The following is a 15,499-nucleotide window of genomic DNA, read 5'->3' on the forward strand; positions in this document are numbered from 1 at the left end:
TGGTCAGGGCGTGAGTTGGGGTGGGCATTCTATGTTGTGTGTCTAGTTTGTCTGTTTCTGTGTTCAGCCTAATATGGTTCTCAATCAGAGGCAGCTGTCAATCGTTGTCCCTGATTGAGAATCATATATAGGTGGCTTGTTTTGTGTTGGGGATTGTGGGTGGTTGTTTCCTGTCTCTGTGTTTGTGTTCTGCACCAGATAGGACTGTCTCGGTTTTCACGTTTGTTGTTTTGTATTGTTGTAAGTGTTCACAGTTCGTTATATTAAACATGTTGAACACTAACTGCGCTACATTTTGGTCCACTCCTTCATCCCAGGAAGAAAGCCGTGACAAGACCCTTTGATATGAGACTCAAAATTGAGCTCGAATATCTCTGGAAAGACCTGCAAATAGCTGAGCAGCGACGCTCCACATCCAACCTGAAAGAGCTTGAGAGGATCTGCAGAGAAGAATGGGAGAAACTCCCCAAATATACACTATCTTTCCAAAGTTTGGGGTCCTTGTTGTTGAAAGAAAATCAAATTTTTTGTCCATTCAAATAACATCAAATGGATCAGAAATACAGTGTAGACATTGTCAGTGTTGTAAATGACTATTGTAGCTGGAAAGGGGAGATTTTTAATGGAATATCTACATAGGCGTACAGAGGCCCATTACTTCTGTGAAGGGAGTAGTACACATCGTTGTAAGAGATCTTCAGTTTCTTGGCAATTTCTCGCATGGAATAGCCTTCATTTCTCAGAACAGGAATAGAGTGACGAGTTTGAGAAGAAAGTTATTTGTTTCTGGCCATTCTGAGCCTGTAATCAAAGCCACAAATGCTGATGCTCCAGATAATCAACTAGTCTAAATAAGGCCATTTTTTTGGCTTCTTTAAATCAGGACAACAGTTTTCAGCTGTGCTGACATAATTGCAAAAGGGTTTTCTAATGATCAATTAGCCTTTTAAAATTATAAACTTGCATTAGCTAACACAACGTGCCATTAGAACACAGGAGTGATGGTTGCTGATAATGGGCCTCTGTACGCCTATGTAGATATTCCATTAAACAATCTGCCGTTTCCAGCTACAATAGTCATTTACAACATTAAAAAACTCTACACTGTATTTCTGATCCATTTTATGTAATTTTAATGGACAATTTTTTTTGCTTTTCTTTCAAAAACAAGAACATTTCTAAGTGACTCCAAATATTTGAACGGTAATGTAGGTGTGCCAAGCTTGTAGCGTCATATCCAAGAAGACTCGAGGCTGTAATCGCTGCCAAAGGTGCTTCAACAAAGTACTGAGTAAAGGGTCTGAATATTTATGTAAATGTAATATTTCCGTTTTTAATACATTTGCAAAAATGTCTAAAAAGCTGTTTTTGCTTTGTCATTATGGGGTATTGTGTGTATATTTAATACATTTTAGAATAAGGCTGTAACGTAACAAAATGTGGAAAAAGTCAAGGGGTCTGAATACTTTCCGAAGCACCGTCTACTCCCCTCTCCTCCCTCTCTCTGGAGGAATGAGATCCAGCCAGTTGCAGATAGAGCGCCATGTACCCCCCCCCCCCCTCTTCCCCTTCTTTTCCGTCCCAGGAGGGCCATCCAAACCTGGCTCCGTCTTCTTGATTACCCAGGGGCAACAGCTCCAGATGTTGGATAGGAGGCATGAGGAAGGATGGGGATGACGACTAACAGGCGCAGGAGGTACAGCCGAGTTTGGAAAAAAGCCTGATTAAAAGTTTTAAACGACCTCGGATGAGAAGCAGGGGAACAGAGGGATCGGTTGAGAGTTTTAGGTCGTTTTGTAGACAGTTAAATATGACGCCATCTACTGGATAGACGTTGTATTGTGTTTGGTCCTCAGTAGCTGTGTTGGTAGAGCACGGCACTTGTAATGCCAAGAAAGTCATTTCGATTCCCAGGACAGCCCGTATGCTAACGAAAGTGTGCACACACGACTAAGTAGCTTTGGATAAAAAGTGTCTGATGAAGGGCATATGCAGAGTTTGATACCTGAAGGTTTCTCAACCATGCTGCCTTGTCACAAGAACGACATTTTTAATAGAAGGCTTTGTGGAGAAAGATGGGTACAACCTTCTAGGACCTCTCTCTCTAACTCTAACTGATTATTTAAGGACCCAACAAAGAGTACATTCGATGGACTGGATAATGATTGAACCGATAGGCTATTTGATTTATAGATGTATTGATTCTCAGTTTGACAGACTGATTGACTGACCGTCTTGACATCATTTGATCGATTGCAATGGTTTCACTGACTACACATTTGATTAACTGCCAGTTGGATTTACTGACTGATTGATTGACTAGCTGACTGGAGGTCAGTGTCGCGTCGGTCCACTCACCGTCTCTGCCTCTCCTGTCCAGGGTGGCCTTGGCCGGACCGGCGGAGCAGTAGAGGAAGCCGTCCATGAAGGACGGAGCATCAGACGGAGAACTGGTCTCTGAGGATGACTCCAGCTTGGGGAAATCTACACAGAGACACAGAGAGAGACAGTGAGCCTAGACGTGCAACATAACAGAACTTCAACATAGACGTACAGAGAGACAGTCTGTGTATGTTGGCCTTCACACAGACAATCATCAGAGAGATGAGAGAGAGAGAGACTAAGTAACTGTTCCATCCCGCTAAACCAGTAGTAACAGTTCCATCTCTCTAAACCAGCAGTAACTGTTCCATCTCTCTAAACCAGCAGTAACTGTTCCATCCCACTAAACCAGCAGTAACTGTTCCATCTCTCTAAACCAGCAGTAACTGTTCCATCTCTCTAAACCAGCAGTAACTGTTCCATCTCTAAACCAGCAGTAACTGTTCCATCTCTCTAAACCAGCAGTAACTGTTCCATCTCTCTAAACCAGTAGTAACTGTTCCATCCCACTAAACCAGCAGTAACTGTTCCATCCCACTAAACCAGCAGTAACTGTTCCATCTCTCTAAACCAGTAGTAACTGTTCCATCTCTCTAAACCAGCAGTAACTGTTCCATCTCTCTAAACCAGCAGTAACTGTTCCATCTCTCTAAACCAGCAGTAACTGTTCCATCCCACTAAACCAGCAGTAACTGTTCCATCTCTCTAAACCAGCAGTAACTGTTCCATCTCTCTAAACCAGCAGTAACTGTTCCATCTCTCTAAACCAGTAGTAACTGTTCCATCTCTAAACCAGCAGTAACTGTTCCATCTCTCTAAACCAGTAGTAACTGTTCCATCTCTCTAAACCAGCAGTAACTGTTCCATCTCTCTAAACCAGTAGTAACTGTTCCATCTCTCTAAACCAGCAGTAACTGTTCCATCCCACTAAACCAGTAGTAACTGTTCCATCTCTCTAAACCAACAGTAACTGTTCCATCTCTCTAAACCAGTAGTAACTGTTCCATCTCTCTAAACCAGCAGTAACTGTTCCATCCCACTAAACCAGTAGTAACTGTTCCATCTCTCTAAACCAGCAGTAACTGTTCCATCTCTCTAAACCAGTAGTAACTGTTCCATCTCTCTAAACCAGTAGTAACTGTTCCATCTCTCTAAACCAGCAGTAACTGTTCCATCCCACTAAACCAGCAGTAACTGTTCCATCTCTCTAAACCAGTAGTAACTGTTCCATCCCACTAAACCAGCAGTAACTGTTCCATCTCTCTAAACCAGCAGTAACTGTTCCATCCCACTAAACCAGTAGTAACTGTTCCATCTCTCTAAACCAGTAGTAACTGTTCCATCCCACTAAACCAGCAGTAACTGTTCCATCTCTCTAAACCAGTAGTAACTGTTCCATCCCACTAAACCAGCAGTAACTGTTCCATCTCTCTAAACCAGTAGTAACTGTTCCATCCCACTAAACCAGCAGTAACTGTTCCATCTCTCTAAACCAGTAGTAACTGTTCCATCCCACTAAACCAGTAGTAACTGTTCCATCTCTCTAAACCAGCAGTAACTGTTCCATCTCTCTAAACCAGCAGTAACTGTTCCATCTCTCTAAACCAGTAGTAACTGTTCCATCTCTCTAAACCAGCAGTAACTGTTCCATCTCTCTAAACCAGTAGTAACTGTTCCATCTCTCTAAACCAGCAGTAACTGTTCCATCCCACTAAACCAGTAGTAACTGTTCCATCTCTCTAAACCAGCAGTAACTGTTCCATCCCACTAAACCAGTAGTAACTGTTCCATCTCTCTAAACCAGCAGTAACTGTTCCATCTCTCTAAACCAGTAGTAACTGTTCCATCTCTCTAAACCAGCAGTAACTGTTCCATCTCTCTAAACCAGTAGTAACTGTTCCATCTCTCTAAACCAGCAGTAACTGTTCCATCTCTCTAAACCAGCAGTAACTGTTCCATCCCACTAAACCAGTAGTAACTGTTCCATCTCTCTAAACCAGTAGTAACTGTTCCATCCCTCTAAACCAGCAGTAACTGTTCCATCTCTCTAAACCAGTAGTAACTGTTCCATCTCTCTAAACCAGCAGTAACTGTTCCATCTCTCTAAACCAGCAGTAACTGTTCCATCCCACTAAACCAGCAGTAACTGTTCCATCTCTCTAAACCAGCAGTAACTGTTCCATCCCACTAAACCAGCAGTAACTGTTCCATCCCACTAAACCAGCAGTAACTGTTCCATCTCTCTAAACCAGCAGTAACTGTTCCATCCCACTAAACCAGCAGTAACTGTTCCATCTCTCTAAACCAGCAGTAACTGTTCCATCCCACTAAACCAGCAGTAACTGTTCCATCTCTCTAAACCAGCAGTAACTGTTCCATCTCTCTAAACCAGTAGTAACTGTTCCATCTCTCTAAACCAGCAGTAACTGTTCCATCTCTCTAAACCAGTAGTAACTGTTCCATCTCTCTAAACCAGCAGTAACTGTTCCATCTCTCTAAACCAGCAGTAACTGTTCCATCCCACTAAACCAGTAGTAACTGTTCCATCTCTCTAAACCAGCAGTAACTGTTCCATTTCTCTAAACCAGTAGTAACTGTTCCATCTCTCTAAACCAGCAGTAACTGTTCCATCTCTCTAAACCAGCAGTAACTGTTCCATCTCTCTAAACCAGCAGTAACTGTTCCATCCCGCTAAACCAGTAGTAACAGTTCCATCTCTCTAAACCAGCAGTAACTGTTCCATCTCTCTAAACCAGCAGTAACTGTTCCATCCCACTAAACCAGCAGTAACTGTTCCATCTCTCTAAACCAGTAGTAACTGTTCCATCTCTCTAAACCAGCAGTAACTGTTCCATCCCACTAAACCAGTAGTAACTGTTCCATCTCTCTAAACCAGCAGTAACTGTTCCATCCCTCTAAACCAGCAGTAACTGTTCCATCTCTCTAAACCAGCAGTAACTGTTCCATCCCTCTAAACCAGTAGTAACTGTTCCATCTCTCTAAACCAGTAGTAACTGTTCCATCCCACTAAACCAGCAGTAACTGTTCCATCCCACTAAACCAGCAGTAACTGTTCCATCTCTCTAAACCAGTAGTAACTGTTCCATCTCTCTAAACCAGCAGTAACTGTTCCATCTCTAAACCAGCAGTAACTGTTCCATCCCACTAAACCAGCAGTAACTGTTCCATCCCACTAAACCAGCAGTAACTGTTCCATCTCTCTAAACCAGCAGTAACTGTTCCATCTCTCTAAACCAGCAGTAACTGTTCCATCCCACTAAACCAGCAGTAACTGTTCCATCTCTCTAAACCAGTAGTAACTGTTCCATCTCTCTAAACCAGCAGTAACTGTTCCATCCCACTAAACCAGCAGTAACTGTTCCATCTCTCTAAACCAGCAGTAACTGTTCCATCTCTCTAAACCAGTAGTAACTGTTCCATCTCTCTAAACCAGCAGTAACTGTTCCATCTCTCTAAACCAGCAGTAACTGTTCCATCTCTCTAAACCAGCAGTAACTGTTCCATCCCACTAAACCAGCAGTAACTGTTCCATCTCTCTAAACCAGCAGTAACTGTTCCATCTCTCTAAACCAGTAGTAACTGTTCCATCCCACTAAACCAGCAGTAACTGTTCCATCTCTCTAAACCAGTAGTAACTGTTCCATCCCACTAAACCAGCAGTAACTGTTCCATCCCACTAAACCAGCAGTAACTGTTCCATCCCTCTAAACCAGTAGTAACTGTTCCATCCCACTAAACCAGTAGTAACTGTTCCATCCCACTAAACCAGTAGTAACTGTTCCATCCCACTAAACCAGTAGTAACTGTTCCATCTCTCTAAACCAGTAGTAACTGTTCCATCCCACTAAACCAGCAGTAACTGTTCCATCCCTCTAAACCAGCAGTAACTGTTCCATCTCTCTAAACCAGCAGTAACTGTTCCATCTCTAAACCAGCAGTAACTGTTCCATCCCACTAAACCAGCAGTAACTGTTCCATCTCTCTAAACCAGCAGTAACTGTTCCATCTCTCTAAACCAGCAGTAACTGTTCCATCTCTCTAAACCAGCAGTAACTGTTCCATCCCACTAAACCAGCAGTAACTGTTCCATCTCTCTAAACCAGCAGTAACTGTTCCATCTCTCTAAACCAGTAGTAACTGTTCCATCCCACTAAACCAGCAGTAACTGTTCCATCTCTCTAAACCAGCAGTAACTGTTCCATCTCTCTAAACCAGTAGTAACTGTTCCATCTCTCTAAACCAGCAGTAACTGTTCCATCTCTCTAAACCAGCAGTAACTGTTCCATCTCTCTAAACCAGCAGTAACTGTTCCATCTCTCTAAACCAGCAGTAACTGTTCCATCCCACTAAACCAGTAGTAACTGTTCCATCTCTCTAAACCAGTAGTAACTGTTCCATCTCTCTAAACCAGCAGTAACTGTTCCATCCCACTAAACCAGTAGTAACTGTTCCATCTCTCTAAACCAGCAGTAACTGTTCCATCTCTCTAAACCAGCAGTAACTGTTCCATCTCTCTAAACCAGCAGTAACTGTTCCATCTCTCTAAACCAGCAGTAACTGTTCCATCTCTCTAAACCAGCAGTAACTGTTCCATCTCTCTAAACCAGTAGTAACTGTTCCATCTCTCTAAACCAGCAGTAACTGTTCCATCCCACTAAACCAGTAGTAACTGTTCCATCTCTCTAAACCAGTAGTAACTGTTCCATCTCTCTAAACCAGCAGTAACTGTTCCATCTCTCTAAACCAGTAGTAACTGTTCCATCTCTCTAAACCAGCAGTAACTGTTCCATCTCTCTAAACCAGTAGTAACTGTTCCATCTCTCTAAACCAGTAGTAACTGTTCCATCTCTCTAAACCAGCAGTAACTGTTCCATCCCACTAAACCAGCAGTAACTGTTCCATCCCGCTAAACCAGTAGTAACTGTTCCATCTCTCTAAACCAGCAGTAACTGTTCCATCTCTCTAAACCAGCAGTAACTGTTCCATCTCTCTAAACCAGCAGTAACTGTTCCATCTCTCTAAACCAGCAGTAACTGTTCCATCCCACTAAACCAGTAGTAACTGTTCCATCCCACTAAACCAGTAGTAACTGTTCCATCTCTCTAAACCAGCAGTAACTGTTCCATCTCTCTAAACCAGCAGTAACTGTTCCATCTCTCTAAACCAGTAGTAACTGTTCCATCCCTCTAAACCAGTAGTAACTGTTCCATCTCTCTAAACCAGTAGTAACTGTTCCATCTCTCTAAACCAGCAGTAACTGTTCCATCTCTCTAAACCAGCAGTAACTGTTCCATCTCTCTAAACCAGCAGTAACTGTTCCATCTCTCTAAACCAGTAGTAACTGTTCCATCTCTCTAAACCAGCAGTAACTGTTCCATCTCTCTAAACCAGCAGTAACTGTTCCATCTCTCTAAACCAGCAGTAACTGTTCCATCTCTCTAAACCAGCAGTAACTGTTCCATCTCTCTAAACCAGCAGTAACTGTTCCATCTCTCTAAACCAGCAGTAACTGTTCCATCTCTCTAAACCAGCAGTAACTGTTCCATCTCTCTAAACCAGCAGTAACTGTTCCATCTCTCTAAACCAGCAGTAACTGTTCCATCTCTCTAAACCAGCAGTAACTGTTCCATCTCTCTAAACCAGCAGTAACTGTTCCATCTCTCTAAACCAGCAGTAACTGTTCCATCTCTCTAAACCAGCAGTAACTGTTCCATCTCTCTAAACCAGCAGTAACTGTTCCATCTCTCTAAACCAGCAGTAACTGTTCCATCCCGCTAAACCAGTAGTAACTGTTCCATCTCTCTAAACCAGCAGTAACTGTTCCATCTCTCTAAACCAGCAGTAACTGTTCCATCTCTCTAAACCAGTAGTAACTGTTCCATCTCTCTAAACCAGTAGTAACTGTTCCATCTCTCTAAACCAGTAGTAACTGTTCCATCTCTCTAAACCAGTAGTAACTGTTCCATCTCTCTAAACCAGCAGTAACTGTTCCATCTCTCTAAACCAGTAGTAACTGTTCCATCTCTCTAAACCAGTAGTAACTGTTCCATCTCTCTAAACCAGCAGTAACTGTTCCATCTCTCTAAACCAGCAGTAACTGTTCCATCTCTCTAAACCAGCAGTAACTGTTCCATCTCTCTAAACCAGTAGTAACTGTTCCATCTCTCTAAACCAGTAGTAACTGTTCCATCTCTCTAAACCAGTAGTAACTGTTCCATCTCTCTAAACCAGCAATAACTGTTCCATCTCTCTAAACCAGCAGTAACTGTTCCATCTCTCTAAACCAGCAGTAACTGTTCCATCTCTCTAAACCAGTAGTAACTGTTCCATCTCTCTAAACCAGTAGTAACTGTTCCATCTCTCTAAACCAGCAATAACTGTTCCATCTCTCTAAACCAGCAGTAACTGTTCCATCTCTCTAAACCAGCAGTAACTGTTCCATCTCTCTAAACCAGTAGTAACTGGTCCATCTCTCTAAACCAGCAGTAACTGTTCCATCTCTCTAAACCAGCAGTAACTGTTCCATCTCTCTAAACCAGTAGTAACTGTTCCATCTCTCTAAACCAGTAGTAACTGTTCCATCTCTCTAAACCAGCAGTAACTGTTCCATCTCTCTAAACCAGCAGTAACTGTTCCATCCCACTAAACCAGCAGCAACTGTTCCATCTCTCTAAACCAGCAGTAACTGTTCCATCTCTCTAAACCAGCAGTAACTGTTCCATCTCTCTAAACCAGTAGTAACTGTTCCATCTCTCTAAACCAGCAGTAACTGTTCCATCTCTCTAAACCAGTAGTAACTGTTCCATCTCTCTAAACCAGCAGCAACTGTTCCATCTCTCTAAACCAGCAGTAACTGTTCCATCTCTCCAAACCAGTAGTAACTGTTCCATCTCTCTAAACCAGCAGCAACTGTTCCATCTCTCTAAACCAGCAGTAACTGTTCCATCCCACTAAACCAGCAGTAACTGTTCCATCTCTCTAAACCAGCAGTAACTGTTCCATCTCTCTAAACCAGCAGTAACTGTTCCATCTCTCTAAACCAGTAGTAACTGTTCCATCTCTCTAAACCAGTAGTAACTGTTCCATCTCTCTAAACCAGCAGTAACTGTTCCATCTCTCTAAACCAGCAGTAACTGTTCCATCTCTCTAAACCAGTAGTAACTGTTCCATCTCTCTAAACCAGCAGTAACTGTTCCATCTCTCTAAACCAGTAGTAACTGTTCCATCTCTCTAAACCAGCAGTAACTGTTCCATCCCACTAAACCAGTAGTAACTGTTCCATCTCTCTAAACCAGTAGTAACTGTTCCATCTCTCTAAACCAGCAGTAACTGTTCCATCTCTCTAAACCAGTAGTAACTGTTCCATCTCTCTAAACCAGCAGTAACTGTTCCATCTCTCTAAACCAGTAGTAACTGTTCCATCTCTCTAAACCAGTAGTAACTGTTCCATCTCTCTAAACCAGCAGTAACTGTTCCATCCCACTAAACCAGCAGTAACTGTTCCATCCCGCTAAACCAGTAGTAACTGTTCCATCTCTCTAAACCAGCAGTAACTGTTCCATCTCTCTAAACCAGTAGTAACTGTTCCATCTCTCTAAACCAGTAGTAACTGTTCCATCTCTCTAAACCAGTAGTAACTGTTCCATCTCTCTAAACCAGCAGTAACTGTTCCATCCCACTAAACCAGTAGTAACTGTTCCATCTCTCTAAACCAGCAGTAACTGTTCCATCTCTCTAAACCAGCAGTAACTGTTCCATCTCTCTAAACCAGTAGTAACTGTTCCATCCCTCTAAACCAGTAGTAACTGTTCCATCTCTCTAAACCAGTAGTAACTGTTCCATCTCTCTAAACCAGCAGTAACTGTTCCATCTCTCTAAACCAGCAGTAACTGTTCCATCTCTCTAAACCAGCAGTAACTGTTCCATCTCTCTAAACCAGTAGTAACTGTTCCATCTCTCTAAACCAGCAGTAACTGTTCCATCTCTCTAAACCAGCAGTAACTGTTCCATCTCTCTAAACCAGCAGTAACTGTTCCATCTCTCTAAACCAGCAGTAACTGTTCCATCTCTCTAAAACAGCAGTAACTGTTCCATCTCTCTAAAACAGCAGTAACTGTTCCATCTCTCTAAACCAGCAGTAACTGTTCCATCTCTCTAAACCAGCAGTAACTGTTCCATCTCTCTAAACCAGCAGTAACTGTTCCATCTCTCTAAACCAGCAGTAACTGTTCCATCTCTCTAAACCAGCAGTAACTGTTCCATCTCTCTAAACCAGCAGTAACTGTTCCATCTCTCTAAACCAGCAGTAACTGTTCCATCTCTCTAAACCAGCAGTAACTGTTCCATCTCTCTAAACCAGCAGTAACTGTTCCATCTCTCTAACCAGCAGTAAATGTCCATCCCGCTAAACCAGTAGTAACTGTTCCATCTCTCTAAACCAGCAGTAACTGTTCCATCTCTCTAAACCAGCAGTAACTGTTCCATCTCTCTAAACCAGTAGTAACTGTTCCATCTCTCTAAACCAGTAGTAACTGTTCCATCTCTCTAAACCAGCAGTAACTGTTCCATCCCACTAAACCAGCAGTAACTGTTCCATCTCTCTAAACCAGTAGTAACTGGTCCATCTCTCTAAACCAGCAGTAACTGTTCCATCCCACTAAACCAGTAGTAACTGTTCCATCACTCTAAACCAGCAATAACTGTTCCATCCCGCTAAACCAGCAGTAACTGTTCCATCTCTCTAAACCAGCAGTAACTGTTCCATCCCTCTAAACCAGTAGTAACTGTTCCATCCCTCTAAACCAGTAGTAACTGTTCCATCCCACTAAACCAGCAGTAACTGTTCCATCCCACTAAACCAGCAGTAACTGTTCCATCTCTCTAAACCAGTAGTAACTGTTCCATCTCTCTAAACCAGCAGTAACTGTTCCATCTCTCTAAACCAGCAGTAACTGTTCCATCCCACTAAACCAGCAGTAACTGTTCCATCCCACTAAACCAGCAGTAACTGTTCCATCTCTCTAAACCAGCAGTAACTGTTCCATCTCTCTAAACCAGTAGTAACTGTTCCATCTCTCTAAACCAGTAGTAACTGTTCCATCTCTCTAAACCAGCAGTAACTGTTCCATCCCACTAAACCAGCAGTAACTGTTCCATCTCTCTAAACCAGTAGTAACTGTTCCATCTCTCTAAACCAGCAGTAACTGTTCCATCCCACTAAACCAGCAGTAACTGTTCCATCTCTCTAAACCAGCAGTAACTGTTCCATCTCTCTAAACCAGTAGTAACTGTTCCATCTCTCTAAACCAGCAGTAACTGTTCCATCTCTCTAAACCAGCAGTAACTGTTCCATCTCTCTAAACCAGCAGTAACTGTTCCATCCCACTAAACCAGCAGTAACTGTTCCATCTCTCTAAACCAGCAGTAACTGTTCCATCTCTCTAAACCAGTAGTAACTGTTCCATCCCACTAAACCAGTAGTAACTGTTCCATCTCTCTAAACCAGTAGTAACTGTTCCATCCCACTAAACCAGCAGTAACTGTTCCATCCCTCTAAACCAGCAGTAACTGTTCCATCCCTCTAAACCAGTAGTAACTGTTCCATCCCACTAAACCAGTAGTAACTGTTCCATCCCACTAAACCAGCAGTAACTGTTCCATCTCTCTAAACCAGCAGTAACTGTTCCATCTCTCTAAACCAGTAGTAACTGTTCCATCCCACTAAACCAGCAGTAACTGTTCCATCCCTCTAAACCAGCAGTAACTGTTCCATCTCTAAACCAGCAGTAACTGTTCCATCCCACTAAACCAGCAGTAACTTGTTCCATCTCTCTAAACCAGTAGTAACTGTTCCATCTCTCTAAACCAGCAGTAACTGTTCCATCCCACTAAACCGCAGTAACTGTTCCATATCTCTAAACCAGTAACTGTTCCATCTCTCTAAACCAGTAGTAACTGTTCCATCTCTCTAAACCAGCAGTAACTGTTCCATCTCTCTAAACCAGCAGTAACTGTTCCATCTCTCTAAACCAGCATAACTGTTCCATCCCACTAAACCAGCAGTAACTGTTCCATCTCTCTAAACCAGCAGTAACTGTTCCATCTCTCTAAACCAGTAGTAACTGTTCCATCCCACTAAACCCAGTAACTGTTCCCCCTCTAAACCAGTAGTAACTGTTCCATCCCACTAAACCAGCAGTAACTGTTCCATCCCACTAAACCAGCAGTAACTGTTCCATCCCTCTAAAACCAGTAGTAACTGTTCCATCCCACTAAACCAGTAGTAACTGTTCCATCCCACTAAACCAGCAGTAACTGTTCCATCTCTCTAAACCAGCAGTACTGTTCCATCTCTCTAAACCAGTAGTAACTGTTCCATCCCACTAAACCAGCAGTCAGCAGTAACTGTTCCATCCTCTAAACCAGTACCATCGCTAAACCGGTGTACTTCCATCTCTCTAAACCAGCAGTAAACTGTTTCCATCTCTCTAAAACCAGCAGTAATGTTTCCATCCCACTAAACCAGCAGTAACTGTTCCATCTCTCTAAACCAGCAGTAACTGTTCCATCTCTCTAAACCGCAGTAACTGTTCCATCTCTCTAACCAGAGTAACTGTTTCCATCCCCTAAACTAAACCAGCATTTGTAAAAATAAATAAACAAGTAACTGTTCCATCTCTCTAAACCAGCAGTAACTGTTCCATCTCTCTAAACCAGTAGTAACTGTTCCATCCCACTAAACCAGCAATACGTTCCATCTCTCTAAACCAGCAGTAACTGTTCCATCTCTCTAAACCAGCAGTACTGTTCATCCTCTCTAAACCATAGTAACTGTTACCTCTCTCTAACCAGTAAGTAACTGTTCCATCTCTCTAAACCAGCAGTAACTGTTCCATCTCTCTAAACCAGTATAACTGTTCCATCTCTCTAAACCAGCAGTAACTGTTTCATCTCTCTCAACCAGAAGTAACTGTTTCATCTCTCTAAACCAGCAATAACTTTCCATCTCTCTAACCAGCAGTACCTGTTCCATCTCTCTAAACCAGCAGTAACTGTTCCATCTCTCTAAACCAGTAGTAACTGGTCCATCTCTCTAAACCAGCAGTAACTGTTTCCATCTCTCTAAACCAGCAGTAACTGTTCCATCTCTCTAAACCAGTAGTACACTGTCCATCTCTCTAAACAGTAGTACTGTTCCATCTCTCTAACCAGCAGTAACTGTTCCATCTCTCCAAACCAGTAGTAACTGTTCCCATCTCCTTCTAACCCAGCCGCAACTGTTCCTCTCTCTAAACCAGCAGTAACTGTTCCATCTCCTAAACCAGCGTAACTGTTCCATCTCTCTAAACCAGTAAGTAACTGTTCCATCTCTCGATAACCCAGCCATAATGTTCCATCTCTCAACCAGTAGTAACTGTTTCCACTCTCTAAACCAGCAGCAACTGTTCCATCTCTCTAAACCAGTCATTAACTGTTCCATCTCCCAAACCAGTATTAACTGTTCCATCTCTCTAACCATAGCAACTTGTTCCATCCTTCTCTAAACCAGCAGTAACTGTTCCATCCCACTAAACAGCAGTAATGTCCATCTCTCTAAACCAGCAGTACTGTTCCATCTCTCTACCAGCAGTAACGTTCCATCTCTCTAAACCGTAGTACCTGTTCCATCTCTCTAAACCAGTAGTAACTGTTCCATCTCTCTAAACCAGCAGTAACTGTTCCATCTCTCTAAACCAGCAGTAATGTTACCATCTCTCCAAACCAGTAGTACTGTTCCATCTCTCTAAACCAGCAGACTGTTTCCATCTCTCTAAACCAAGTAACTGTTCCATCTCTCCAAACCATAGTAACTGTTCATCTCTCTAAACCAGAGAACTGTTCCATCTCTCTAAACCAGCAGTAACTGTTTCCATCTCTCACTAAACCAGTCAGAACTGTTCCCTCTCTCTAAACCAGTAGTAAATGTTCCATCCTCAAAACCAAGTAGTAACTGTTCCATCTCTCTAAACCAGGTAACTGTTTCATCTCTCTAAACCAGCAGTAACTGTTCCTCTCTCCTAAACCAGCAGTAACTGTTCCATCCCACTAAACCAGTAGTAACTGTTCCATCTCTCTAACCAGCGTATTAACTGTTCCATCTCTCTTCCTAAACAGCAGTAACTGTTTCCATCCCACTAAACCAGTATTAACTGTTCCACTCTCTAAAACCAGCAGTAACTGTTCAATCTATCCTACACCAGCTAGTAACTGTTTCCATCTCTCTAAACCAGCAGTAACTTTTCCATCTCTCTAAGCCCAGAGTAACTGTTCCATCTCTCTAACAGCCAGCTAACTGTTCCATCTCTCTAAACCAGCAGTACTGTTCCATCTCTCTAAACCATGATAATTTGTAACTGTTCCATCCTCTCTAACCAGCAGTAACTGTTCCATCTCCTCTAAACCAGTAGTAACTGTTCCATCTCTCTAAAACACAGCAGTAACTGTTCCATCTCCACAACCAGTAGAAACTGTTCCATCTCTCTAAACCAGTTAGTAACTGTTCCATCTCTCTAAACCAGCAGTAACTGTTCCATCTCTCTAAACCAGTAGTAACTGTTCCATCTCTCTAATCCAGCAGTAACTGTTCCATCTCTCTAAACCATAGTAACTGTTCCATCTCCTAAACCAGTAGTACTGTTCCATCTCTCTTACAAACCAGCAGTAACTGTTCCATCCCACTAAACCAGCAGTAACTGTTCCATCCCCCTAAACCAGTAGTAACTGTTCCATCTCTCTAAACCAGCAGTAACTGTTCCATCCTCTCTAACCAGTATACTGTTCCATCTCTCTAACCAGTAGTACGTGTTTTCCATCTCTCTAAACAGTAGTAACTGTTCCATCTCTCTAAACCAGAGTAACTGTTCCATCCACATAAACCAGTAGTAACTGTTCCATCTCTCTAAACCAGCAGTAACTGTTCCATCTCCTAAACCATGCATTACTGTTCCATCTCTCTAACCAGTAGTAACTGTTCCATCCTCTAAACCAGAGTAACTGTTCCATCTCTCCTAAACCAGTAGTAAGCTGTTTCCATCTCTCTAAACCAGCAGAACTGTTC

At 42.5% G+C, this 15,499-nt stretch overlaps 1 protein-coding gene across 1 annotated transcript in view; it reads right to left on the minus strand.

Annotated features, from left to right (window-relative positions):
• The window catches only part of LOC120049455 (arf-GAP with Rho-GAP domain, ANK repeat and PH domain-containing protein 2-like), a 107,719-nt gene that overhangs the window by 91,791 nt on the left and 429 nt on the right, over window positions 1-15,499 (minus strand). Inside the window, exon 2 of the mRNA XM_038995720.1 lies at window positions 2,359-2,515. Coding sequence (XP_038851648.1) covers window positions 2,359-2,515 — 157 coding nt within the window. The remainder of the gene's footprint in view (window positions 1-2,358; window positions 2,516-15,499) is intronic.

The sequence above is a fragment of the Salvelinus namaycush genome, chromosome 6, assembly GCF_016432855.1.
Source record: "Salvelinus namaycush isolate Seneca chromosome 6, SaNama_1.0, whole genome shotgun sequence".
Lineage (NCBI taxonomy): Eukaryota > Metazoa > Chordata > Actinopteri > Salmoniformes > Salmonidae > Salvelinus > Salvelinus namaycush.